At 66.6% G+C, this 12137-nt stretch overlaps 1 protein-coding gene across 3 annotated transcripts in view; it reads left to right on the forward strand.

Annotated features, from left to right (window-relative positions):
- The window catches only part of C2CD2 (C2 calcium dependent domain containing 2), a 31186-nt gene extending 20745 nt beyond the window's left edge, over positions 1-10441 (forward strand). The window contains exons 9-15 of one of the 3 annotated variants that reach the window (XM_055128111.1): positions 1246-1361; positions 1822-1996; positions 2248-2361; positions 2621-2748; positions 3898-4222; positions 5825-5860; positions 8190-8330. In XM_055128111.1, coding sequence (XP_054984086.1) covers positions 1246-1361; positions 1822-1996; positions 2248-2361; positions 2621-2748; positions 3898-4222; positions 5825-5850 — 884 coding nt within the window. In that variant the 3' untranslated portion in view covers positions 5851-5860; positions 8190-8330. Of the gene's footprint in view, positions 1-1245; positions 1362-1821; positions 1997-2247; positions 2362-2620; positions 2749-3897; positions 4223-5824; positions 5861-8189 lie in introns of all 3 variants that reach the window. The other 2 variants (XM_004602510.2, XM_055128110.1) reach the window with 2 other exon arrangements.
- The last annotated feature ends 1696 nt before the right edge of the window (positions 10442-12137 follow it).

The raw sequence follows: 12137 nt of genomic DNA on the forward strand, positions 1-12137 counted from the left end.
CTCCTGGCTCTGCACTCAGGAATTACTCCTGGCGGTGCTCGGGGGACCATATAGGATACTGGGGATTGAACCAGGGTCGGCCGTATGCAAGGCAAATGCCCTCCCCGCGGTGCTATCGCTCCAGCCCTAGTCAGCGTATTCTTAAAGGAAAATCAGGCATGGTAAATCTATCAACAAAATTTACCATCATCACTGTTGTGTCACACTCAGGGCATGAGACTCATTCCCGTGTTAATGCCCCCCGCCCCCCCCAGCCCCATCACCTGGCCCTGCTGCCCCTCCCCCTCAGCCTCATCCCCTGGTCAGTCCTGCGCCCCTGGCATCCAGCCGGCTTTTCCTTGTCAGTGGCCAAGGGTCTAGGTCCAAGGAAGCGGCAGTTTGGCCGGAAACCATGTGGGGGCCATGGGGGGTCTTCACGTGTGTGACGGCAGCTGAGGGCTTTGGATTTTAACACCCCCCCAGTCAGGATGGGCCCTTGAGCGTCTCTCCAGCACTGAGGCCAGCGGGCTCACGGAGAAGACTGGTGTCTGACTGGGCAGAAGGGGGAGTCTGAGTCTGGGTTCTAGAGGTTGTGGGCTGGGCCAGGAGAAGCAGGACCTCCAGGAGAGAGGGTGCTGGCCCAGAGAGGGGCTCCGGTTCCCAGCCCCCAGCACAGCGGGGCCGCGTGTGCCGGCCTCTCTTTATTCCTATGTTCTCACCCGTGCTCACTTTCACCCGGTCACTGTCCCCCAGGCTGGCGCTAGCCACACCCAACGCACAGATGCACCACACATGAATATGCACATGTACCACACAGGCACACACAGCACACGGTAAGCATGCACAGAACAGTGCGAGTAAAGCACACAACACACAGATGCATGCATACAAAACTGCAGGTTGCACGTGTGTGTGTGCACATAACCCCCCAGTACATGCACATACAGCAGACTGCAGCACGCACGCAGGCACTGAGCACATGTGCACTTGACACACACCTGTTCCATGCATGCAGCAGTATACAGTACGCACCAGGACACCCCACGGCTCTGGCACACACTGGGCTGCCTGGTGCGTCCTGGGGGTGGGCGAGCGTTCTGGGATGAGGCTTCTCCCTTCAGGCACAGCTTCCAAGCCTGCTGTTCCCCGGGCCACCCACCCCACCTGCCCCGCACCTCCCAGCCCCACCCTCTGTCATTGCTGGGGAACGGGGCAGGTCCGGTTTGCCACGCGTGGGCCGGCACAGTCCCTGTGTCTGTCTTGCAGCGCTGCTGGCGGCCACCACCGTCCCCCTGGACTTATTCAAGAAACAGCCTTCGGGGCCCCAGAGCTTCCCGATGACTTCCCTGGGTGGCGCCGTGCTGGGCTCTATCTCCGCGGAGGTAGGCCCGTGTCCACCAGCAGGGACAGGAGGGATGTGCCCTCCCTCGCGTCCCTCCAGCTGACCCTGGGGGCCGTGGAGGGCTCCCTGCAGAACGCGGCTGCGGGCCTGGTTCCGGGCAGCCCGAGCGGGCCCTTCTCATGGGATAGGCCCTGCCCCGGGGTGCCCTCATGCACTCCCGCATGAGCTGGGACAGGGACCTGGGCAGTGGGTGTCCACTCGCACCTGATGACAGAGATGGACAGACAGGGGTAGTGCAAAGGATTGGGGGTCTTGGGGAGTGGTGGGAGGGGGCAGGGTTTGGTACAGTGGGCGGGGCAGGGGTGGGTGGGGCTGTGAGTGGGCAGTGCAGGGTGAGGGCGGGGCCTGGACTGGCGGCAGGCTGGGGGCGGGCGGGCAGGGCCTGATGCGGCCTGGGCGGACCTGTCCAGGGAACTCAGCCCCTGGTGTCTCCTCTGCAGTTTTCTTATGTGGAGCCCGGCGAGGCCAAGACCTGGACCTTCCCTGTGCCCGTCCCGGCCACCACGGTGGAGAAGGACCGCGTGGTGATGCCCTGCGGCACGGTGGTCACCACGGTCACTGCCGTGAAGACCAAGCCTCGCTTTGACGTCGGCCGGGCGTCCCCGCCCAGCTCGGGTGAGCTGCGAGCCCCCGGCCCGGACAACCGAGCCCCCGGCCCGGGCAGCCGAGCCCCCGGCCCTGCCTCCGCCTGCCGGCCCCAAGTCCAGAGGAGCCTGGGGCGCAGGGAGACCTGGGCGGGTCCATCGGCGCCGCCAGGGCCCCGGGGCCGCCTGAAAGGAAACCCCTTAAGATCAGCCGGAGCCAGTCCCCAGCCGGGGGTGCCGTGGGACCGACTGGGGGGGCTCACACTCTCCCTCTGCCCCCAGCCTCACCGCTGAGGACGCCCGTCAGGGTCAAGGTGATCGAGAAGGACATCTCCGTGCAGGCCGTGGCGAGCCCCCGCGCGCCCGTCAGCAAGACGCTGTCCTCCTCGGACACAGGTGCGAGGCTTGCCCGCCCCGCCCTGCGCCGGCTGGGGGTCCGAGGGCTCTACGTGTGCCCCCTGCGCTGTGGCCCGCCCTCAGCGTCACCCCAGCGGCAGTGACGGCCGTGGGGCTCGGGGGCAGGGGGCAGGGGGCAGGGGGGCTGGGATGTGCATCGGCCCCTCGCCGCCCTGTCCCCCGGTTCTGCCCCTTGCCGAGGCCGTAGGGGGTCCCTGGGGTCCGGAAGTCGCTGACTCTTCCCCCCTCCAACCCGCAGAGTTGCTGGCGCTGAGCGGCTCGGACCCCGTGGCAGAGGCGGCCATCCGGCAGCTCAGCGAGGCCTCGCGGCTGAAGCTCAGGTCCCCCCACAAGAAAAGCACCATCATCATCTCAGGGGTCTCCAAGGTACGGGCGTGCCCCTCCAGGCAGCAGCCCGCCCCTCCCGGCGGCAGCCCCGCCCACCAATGAAGCCCTGCCCCTCCTGTCAGCCCCACCCTCCCGGGAGCAGCCCCGTCCATCCAGGAAGCCCCGCCTCTCCCGGCGACAGCCCCGCCCATCCAGGAAGCCCCGCCCCGGGGGGCTGGCCTGAGCATCCAGAGGGTTCCCTGGCAGCTGGGGCTCTGGCTCTGCCTGTGCGGGGCTGCCTCTGCGCAGCAGCGGGCTGGTCCCTCCCAAGTGGGGTAGAACCTGTGCCTCTCGCTCCGTCTGGGGCACTCCCTTTCCTTGTAGCTCCTGGAGGTGCACCCAGGCAGGAGACATGTGGGGTGGGGCCGGGTGAGGAGGAGACGGGGGTGGGCAGGGGTAGGGGGAAGGTGGGTCCGTGCTCGTCGTGTCCCCTGGAAGGTGGGCTGGGGGTGTCAGGGGCTCAAGCAGAGAACCCGCCCCTCGCTTCTGGGATTCGCCCTGAATGATCATGAGGAGCCCCAGGCCCCAGCTGGGCAGGAAGTGGCGGGTTCCCTGGGTGCACTTCCTGTGTCCACCAGCCGGGGGCAGTGACGGGATAGGGCAGACAGGGCAGGAACCAGTTTCCTTGGATCTTGGGGATAGGCAGAAGCCACAGGGGGCCTCCCTGAACACCCTCCCCACCCCCTGCCACTCTCCCGGAGTTGTATGTATCCTAGCACTCCACCGTCCAGCCATGCCAGCACACACACACACACACACACACACACACACACACACACACACACACACACACACACCCCATACTCGCTCTCTCAGAGCCCCCCGCCGGGAAAGCACCCATGTCCCTTGCCAGCAGCCTCCGTCCCTCGGAGGGGGGGCGAGTGGGCCTCAGGAACAGGAAACCTCTACTGCCCTCAGCAGGCGGGAAAGGCACACGGAGGCCCCGGCTGCCGCGCCCCCTCTCCCGTGCCCGCATGCCGTCCCTGCACCTGGGGCAGGCCCCACTGCCCTGCCCGGCTCCCCTGCAGCCAGACCAGGCGGGGCGGGGGGCGCTAAGTGCCGCTCCCGCTCCCTCCAGCAGCCTGCCCGTGGGGAGGGCCGGTGGCTCTCGGCCCCAGCAGGCCCTCCCTCACTGTCCACGCCCCCCAGACCTCTCTATCTCAGGACAGCGAGGCCACCCTCATGCTGGAGTACGCCGCTTCCATGGACAGCGCCCGCCAGGAGCCCGGCCCAGCCCTCCCGGGGACCACCGCGGCCCAGGAACCGCCCCAGGGAGCCGCCCCGGCTCCAGCCCCACCATCACCATCACCCGAACCCTCCGAGGCCACTGGTGCCGAGCTCGACTCCTGGCCCCTCGAGAAGGAGCCTCCGGCAGCAGCGTGGGACGGCCGGGCCCTCCGGGAGCCCGAGAGGGACCGGCTCTCTGAGAGCTCCCTGAGCGTCTCCGAGTCAGACGCCCCCAAAAAGCATAAAGGTACCACCCCGGCCCCCGCAGCACCGGGTTCTGGGCCTTCAGCCATGGGTGCCTGACTGGCAGAACCTTCCAGAGCACAGTGGGCACCCCCCAGCAGCCCCTGCAGAGTCTCTCGGGGAGGCATCACGGTTTGACCCCTGGTCCCATCACCATCGGCCCCAGCCTGACCCCGCGGCCCTCCTGGCTGGGCATCACTCTGGGGAGCCCGGAGCCCCCAGCATTGCTTGGGAGACCCCAAACGACAGAGGTCACTGCGGTGCCAGGGCCCGGGTGGGGGGGTGGGGGGGGCGCTGCCCAGCTGCCCTGCCCGGCCTCTGCTCTGGCCGCACCAGGTTCCAGTGGAGACTCTGGCGCCCAGTGACACGGGCTGGCTGTCACAGTCGGGTTTCCCGGCCACGGCTGACACCCGGGGTCGGGGACCGCAGCAGACGTGCCCCGTGGCCAGCCTCGAGACCCCCCTAGTGTCTGCGTTCCCCCGAGTCTCATCCGAATTGTTCTCTGTCTCTCCCTTGGGGGGCTGGGAGGGGGCACAGGGGCCAGACTGCAAGTTAGAGAAGACGGGAAGGAGGCTGGGGGGCTGCCCCAGCCCCTCGAGGGTGCTCCCGGCCTGCCCTGGCTGGGGGGAGGTGTCTGACTGAGCCCAGTCAGGGGGCACTGCCCCGCCCCCTCCCAGTGCTCCCCCGGGGCCCCCAGCCCCCGCATGGCAGATCCTGCAGTCCGACCCTGCATGGGGCCTGTGTGGTCCAACTACTCCCGGCCCACAGGGGTGAGGGGACAGCGGCCCCACACCTAAGGGGAGGGGAAGGCACTGCATTTGAATGTGGCCAACCCAGCCTCAATCCCTGGCACTGCAGAGGGCCCCTGAGGCTTCCAGGACTGATCCCTGAGCACAGAGCCGGGAGTCAGCCCTGAGCACAGAGCCGGGATCAGCCCTGAGCACAGAGCCAGGAGTCAGCCCTGAGCACAGAGCCGGGAGTCAGCCCTGAACACAGAGCCAGGATCAGGCCTGAGCACAGAGCCGGGAGTCAGCCCTGAACACAGAGCCAGGATCAGGCCTGAGCACAGAGCCGGGAGTCAGCCCTGAGCAAAGAGTCAGGATCAGCCCTGAGCACAGAGCTGGGAGTCAGCCCTGAGCACAGCCAGCCATGGCCTTAAACAAAAGCAAAGTCGGAGCTGGCAGTGTCATGTGGGAGCAGGGCAGGTGCCCGGCACTGCGGCTCTGCCGTGCTGCGAGACTCCGGCCCGCGCTGGCGTGTCCGGCTGGGGTCAGCCTCAGAAAGGGCTGCTGGACGCACAGCCCCAGGGGGCATCAAGCCCAGAGAACCGTGCCGGGGGTGCGTCCGAGCAAAGGCCCCTCTGCCTCCTGCCGCCCGAGCAAGCCTGGGATGGGGTGAAGCTGCCTGCGGGCACGCTGTGTGGCGATGTGCGGGTGTGCCCGTGTGATGCACGCGTGTGAACACGTGCCTGCCTCTGCCCGTGTGCTGTGTGTGAGTGCGTGTGGATGTGGTGCGCACGCCTGTGTGTTGCGTGTGGCTGTCCTGGTTCCGAGCTCTCACCAGCTTCCTTCTCGCCTGTCTCTGCTGCTCTGCCCCCCCCCGATAGAGGATCTCTGTGCCAACCAGAATTAACTGCCGCACAGTAAGTTATTTTTGTCGTCTGTTTCTCACAAACCCCGGTGCTGCCTTCCGCTAGATGCACAGGACCCTCCGCAGGGAGCCAGTGCTTCCTCCCGCGCCCTACAGTCACCTTCCCAAGTCACCTTCCCTCCGTCTCCCCGGGTGCTCTGGCTGGGGTCTGCCGCCCCCCCCACACCCCCTCCCCGAGTGTCTGGGGGCGCTGGGCCACCGTCTGAGGAGCTGCCTGGGCCTGGCGCTCTCTCTCTCTTCTCTCCCTCCCTCTCTCCCTCTCTCCTCTTTTTCTCTCTCTTTGCCTCCCTTTCTCTCCCTCTCTCTCCCTCTTTCTCCCCCCCACCTCTCTCTTTCTCTCTCTCTCCCTCTCTCTTCCCCTTCCTCTCTCCCTTTCTCTCCCTCCCTCTCTCTCTCTCTCCCTCTCCCTTCCTCTCTCCTCTCTGCCTCCCCCTCTCCGCCCCCCTTCGCCTGCGGGGGGACGCCAAGAATAAGTCACCTCGTGCTTGCAGTTTTCGGTCTGTCTGTGTCTCCCTCTGCCTGTGTCCCCTCGTTCTTCCTGCTGCTCTTCCAGACTTGCTGGAACCCAGAGCGAGTCTCCGCTCCCCGCACCCCACCTCAGGGCCTTGGCCCGGCTCCCCTGGCTGGCTGCAGCTGCCCCCTGCATGTCGGCCCGGACAGACTCAGTATTGCCCGAGACCCGGGAATGGCTGTGTGGGCCGGGCCGGCTGGGCTGCCCCTCTGGGCCCAGATGCTGGGCTGCCCCTCTGGGCCGGGTCCGCTGGGCTGTCCATCTGGGCCCAGACCCTGGGCTGCCCATCCCCGGGGACGCGGACAGCCCTGCCCTTCCAGGCCTGGAGGAGGGCGGGGGGTGGACTGCAGTCACACCCACTCCACACCTTGACATGTCCCAGGGGCTCACAGAGGGACTGTTCCCCCCTGGAGACCGGAAAGGCCAGCCCCAGGCTGGGGCAGGGCTGGGCTTTGTGGGGGTCCCTGATACACAGAGGCCGCCCGGCTCTGCCCCCTTGCACAAGGTGTCCACCCGCACACGTGTCCACTTCCCCTGTACCAGCTCCGGGCCTGACCTGTGTCCACTGTAAGACCCTCTCTGAGGTCACATTCTGTACCACAGGGGGTCAAGACCCTGACCGGAGTGTCGGGAGGGACCCCCGCGGCCCCTCTATGGGCCTGCCCCCACTCGGACCTGGTGCCTGGGCTCACGGGGGGGCTAGCAGGCAGCCCCCTCCCTGCCATAGACGCTGGGCTGGGGGACACTGGGGCTGCTGCCCAGGTCAGCCTCCTGGGCTCTCTGCCCCTCCCATGTCCGCTGCTGAGTGGGGTGCCTCAGACCACCAGGCTTTTGGGGCCGAGGGGCTGGCCTAGAGCAGGTCCACGGGGGCAGGGACGTGCAGGGACATCAGCGGCCCCTCCCACTGGCCAGCTCCAAAGTGTGACCGGGGCTTGTGCCTCTGACGGGGTACAGGGCGTCGGGAAGGATGTGTGGCTGCTGAGATGGGGGTCACGGAGGGGGCCTGAGGCCTCCTGCTGCTTCCCCACGGGGACCCAGCACCCTGCAGACAGTGTCCTTCTGGGTGCTTGTCTGGGTCCTGCAGCCCACTGCTGCCCGTCCCGCCTGGGTACTGCCACCTGGCCCGCAGCTTGATTTCGGGGCTTTCTGCAGGGCCCGGGCGAGGGACACGTGGGGATCCCCTTGTGGATGGGGGTTGCCGTCCTGCGGTGTCCAGTAGGTGTGGCTCTTAGTCCCATTTTACCCACAGTCCATTGGTTGGCAGGGAGCCAACGCAAAACAGCCACAACCACCTGCTTTGGGCAAGTTTGACACGCGCCAGGGCTCCCCCTCACCTCCCCAGGGGCTGGCCTGGCCCAGACCCACTGGGTGGCAGCTGCCCAGTCCAGCCTTTAGCCCTCCAGCTCTGCCTCATGTCGGGGTGGTCGGGGCGTGGAGACCCTCCCTCCCGGCATGGACTCGGCTTGTCTGGAACGCCATGGCTGTCGCGGTTCTGAGTGTTGCGTGGACACCAGGACCGGCCCCTCTAAGGAGGTCGGCCCGCTGCCGTTTGGAGAGCCCCGAAGTCAGCCGAGACGGGACTGGCGGGATGACCCAAGCCCTGGCCTTGCACGCTGCCGACCCCGACCCACCCTGCCCCGTCCTGAGCACAGAGCCAGGAGTCAGCCCCGAGCACTGCTGGGAGTGGCCCCGAGCATAGAGAGCTGGGGCCAGGCCCCGTCCGTCTATCCGTCTGTCCGTCTGTCTGTCTCCTGGCCCCGGGCTGCCCTTCTCGGCCTCCTGCAGCCCTAACCCGTGCTTGTCCTTGCAGGAGGAATCTTCCGGAAAAGCGCCAAGCTCTTATTCCGCCGGCGGCACGCGCACCGGGAGCCGGGCATGAGCCAGTCCCACAGCGACCTGGCGTCCCTGCAGCCCGAGGGTGCCCGCAGGCGGGGAGCCACCCTGGGCCGCCTGCTCAACAGGAAGCTGCTGCTGCCGCGGCACAAGAGCAAGAGCGCCGTGAACGGGGGCTCGGCGGAGCCCTGCGCCTAGCGCCCCCACCTGCACGCCCCACCCTGCCCCAGCGGGCACGGCTCCTGCAGCCACGGGCCACCGAGTTTCGCCAGGACACTCAGTCTGGACTGGAGAACATTCTAGCGGGGGCTGGGGCCGGGTGGGGACTCGGCCCCGGGGGTCCGCCCCGGGACCCTCACGAAGAGGCGGCTTCCTCTCTGCCATCACTGTGAGCCACGTACTGTGCTGGGGCGGGGGGCGGGGGCCCACGGATGCCCCGAGCCTTCGACACCGCAGCAGCTTCTGCACGCACCACGCAGCACTTTGCCAGGCCCCTCCTGCGGGCCCCGGGGAACCCCACAGGGCAGCCTGTGCCCCTCGGCTTCCCCTGCCCAAGGCAGCTGCCCTCCGAGTGCCCTTGGGGGCGGGAGGGTCCAGGCTGGGGGACGTGATGGGAGGCGTCTCTCCACCCCGCACCCCTGCTCGGGGCGACAGTGAAGGCCTGTCACATCTGGGGGTCCGGGTGTCAGGGGACAGTGAGGAGGGGTTCTCTGCACACAGCACGGCTGCGGGGGACAGTGCTCCCCACATGGAGTGGGCTGGTGGTCACTGAGGGGCCTCAGAGCTCGAGTGAGCCCTGGACGGTGGTTGCAGACGTGAGACCCGGTGACCCCTGCCCCGCCGCCACCTCACTCTCCCGGGTGACCCTTAAGCAGAGCCACTGAGCAACAGCGTTAGTAAGACCTGAGCAGGGAGTTCCCTTTCCGGGCGGGCCCAGCTCCGCGGTGGTCTGTCCTTTGCATGCCGGAGCCCTGGGTTTGGTCCCCAGCACCGCAACCCCCCCCCGCCCGTCCCCCAAGCCACATTTAAAGTCACATTCAAAATCTCTGAGGTGTCCTGGGAGTGCCCCAGGGATTCTGAAAATGACTCTACCCCCCTCATATGTACAGTTCTAAGAAGTTATTTCCCCATTTTAATCATGAAAAATCAGCCCAAGGCTTGTCCCTGTGTGGCGCTCAGGGCAGAGAGCTTCTGTGGGCTCCCGGGGGGAGGGAGGGGACACCCAGCACCCGTGGCTCTGCTGAGAAGTGGCAGAGGGACTCGGCTAACTCATGGGAGAGTTTCAGCTTCAGGGTCTTCCCCATTCCACTGACCCCCGGGCAGCCCGTCCTCGTAGGACACCATCTGCCAGGGCTCTGCCCTCCCTGCCCGGGGGGCGCCAAAATCCTCATGTCCTGGCCGGTGAAGCGGTGGGACGGGCCGTGGGTGCAGAGGTGGTGCGCCTTGCCTCAGGGGTGCACGTGCCTGACCTGTCCACTGGCCCGTCAGTGTCCCCGAGGTCAGACCTCTGCTCAGACCCTTCACCCCTGGCCCGGCCCTGCCACCCTCCTCTGTCCACTGTGTGTGGCAGGGGGGTTGGCCCAAGGCCTCTAGGGGGGTGAGATGCAGTTCTCAGTGTGCGTGTGTGTGAGTGTGTGTGTGTGTGTGTGTGTGCACGCACCGATTGTGCGTGTGTATTTTCAAGTAGCAATAAGCATGTAGGATCTCACTACGATGGTGAAAACCTGCCGTGAGGAACACGGCTCAGACCGAGCACTTTAGATCGAGTCTCAATTTGAAGTTCTAAACTAGCCCCGTCCCCGCCCCTGAACACGTACCGCCGCTCGCCCCCAGGGTATCCGCCACCAGCCAGTCCCAGGGCAGCTGTCTGATGCTGCCTCCGCAGGGCCCCCCACTGGAGACCTGGGGGTGTGTGAAGCTCCCCGGGCCCGAGGGGCACGGCCCTCCGGTTGGAAGTGCAAAGCTCCTGCTGCCAGGCGGGCATGGGGGTGCCAGCCCTCTCCACAGCTCCCCTGCCCGCCCCCACGCAATCACCAAAGCTCCGGCTCAGGGACGCGGCACCCACGAACCCGCAAACTCAGGTTTCTGCCCCGCTGGCCATCGGAGGAGGCCCGGGCAGCGGCAGGGTGGGCGGTGCGGGGACCGACACTGATTGTATTCGCGTGCCTGCCTGGCCGGTCCCCACGGGGGCCTCTGTGGCGGGGCTGCACGAAATAAAGGTGCCCGTGGAACACCAGAGGCCTCGGCTGGTTCGGTTCTGCTGCCGACTCGGGCGTCGCAGGGTCCCTCTGCCGCTTTGCTGTCCCGGAAAGCTCACTTCTCCGGCGTGGGGGACGCCAGCCAGGCGCCATGTGGCGGGGCAGCCCCGGGGGACCCAGCCCTCGCCCCACCTGGGCCCTGGGAGGGTGGCTGCAGAGGCTGCAGACCCCGGGGGGGGGGGGCACGGCCCGTAGGGCTCGGGCACCGACCACGCCCCTTGTGTCGGGTGGGGTCGGGGAGGTGTCTGGGCAGTGCCAGGTCTGCACGCATTGTCTGCCCCGCACACGGGGGCACCAAGCCCAGCTCCTGCATCACTGCGGGCACAGAGGGACAGGCAGCTGGAGGAGGGGCGGGGCCACCGGGGCCCAGCCTGCTTGGTACTGCAGGAATGTTCTAGTAGGTCAAGTCTAGGCCCCGGCCACGGCCTCCCGATGCACCGCCCGGCTGGCAGGGTGAACCGGGCTTAACAGGCTAGGCACTGCTGGGCAGGAGGGGGTAGAGAGGACGGCCTCCCCTGCACCACTCTGCTGCCCCTTACTCAGTGCTCCTCGCCACAGGGAAAGACAGTAGCAAAGGAAGTGCTGGGCAGTACTGCAGGCAGGTGCTTGTTTGCAAACGGCTGACCGGGTTCGATCCCCACCATCCTGATGACCCTCAGCCCTGCCGGGAAGGATCCTTCCCTGAGCACAGGGTCAGGAGCCAGCCTTGAGCACCGCTGGGTGTTGGGGGGAAGAGGGGGAGAGGGAGAGAGAAGGAGAGAGGGAGGGGAGAGAGAAGGAGAGAGAAGGAGAGAGGGAGGGGAGGAGAGAGAAGGAGAGAGGGAGGGGAGGAAAGAGGAGAGAGGGAGGGGAGAGAGGAGAGAGAAGGAGAGAGGGAGGGGAGAGAGAAGGAGAGAGGGAGAGGGGGGAGAGAGAAGGAGAGAGGGAGGAGAGAGGGGGAGGAGAAAGAAGGAGAGGGAGGGGAGGAGAGGGAGGGGGAGGAGAAAGAAGGAGAGAGGGAGGGGAGGAGAGAGGAGAGGAGAGAGGAGGAGAGAGGGAGGAGAGAGGGGGAGGAGAAAGAAAGAGAGGGAGGGGAGGAGAGAGGGAGGGGGAGGAGAAAGAAGGAGAGAGGGAGGGGAGGAGAGAGGAGAGAGAAGGAGAGAGGGAGGGGAGGGGAGAGAGGAGAGGGAGGGAGAGGGAGGGAGAGATGGGCGGCACCCGAGAGCTGGGGTGGTATGTCCCATTCTTGAAGGGCCAAGCCCTGCACACGGCTGGCAAAGTGTGTTTATAGGCGGGCACAGGTCGCACGTTTCTAGGGAAACTTCCCTGAACATGCACAGTGGTTGCCAGTGTGGCCCTGATGCATTCAGTCGCTGCTACCAGCAGTGGTTAAACGATTCATTGGGAGCCAGTGCGGACGGTTCCTAATTGTCTTCGTGATCGGGTCCTGGGCCTGGCCCTGAGGGAGGGTCTTTGCCTTGCATGTGGCCAACTGGGATTCGAACCCCAAGGCACCTAGGCCTGCAGGGAGCCATCCCTGAGCACAAAGCCAGGAGTCAGCCCTGAGCACAGCCGGGTGTGGGTCCCTGAAGAAACCAGTTCTAGGGTCTTGGGTCTGTTCTGAGAGAGGCTCCGGGCTCTTTGCACGTGCAGGACGCAGTGGGGAAAGTGGCTCCGTCAGTCTCCCG

This window comes from Sorex araneus, chromosome 2 (assembly GCF_027595985.1).
Source record: "Sorex araneus isolate mSorAra2 chromosome 2, mSorAra2.pri, whole genome shotgun sequence".
In the NCBI taxonomy this organism is placed as follows: Eukaryota; Metazoa; Chordata; class Mammalia; order Eulipotyphla; family Soricidae; genus Sorex; species Sorex araneus.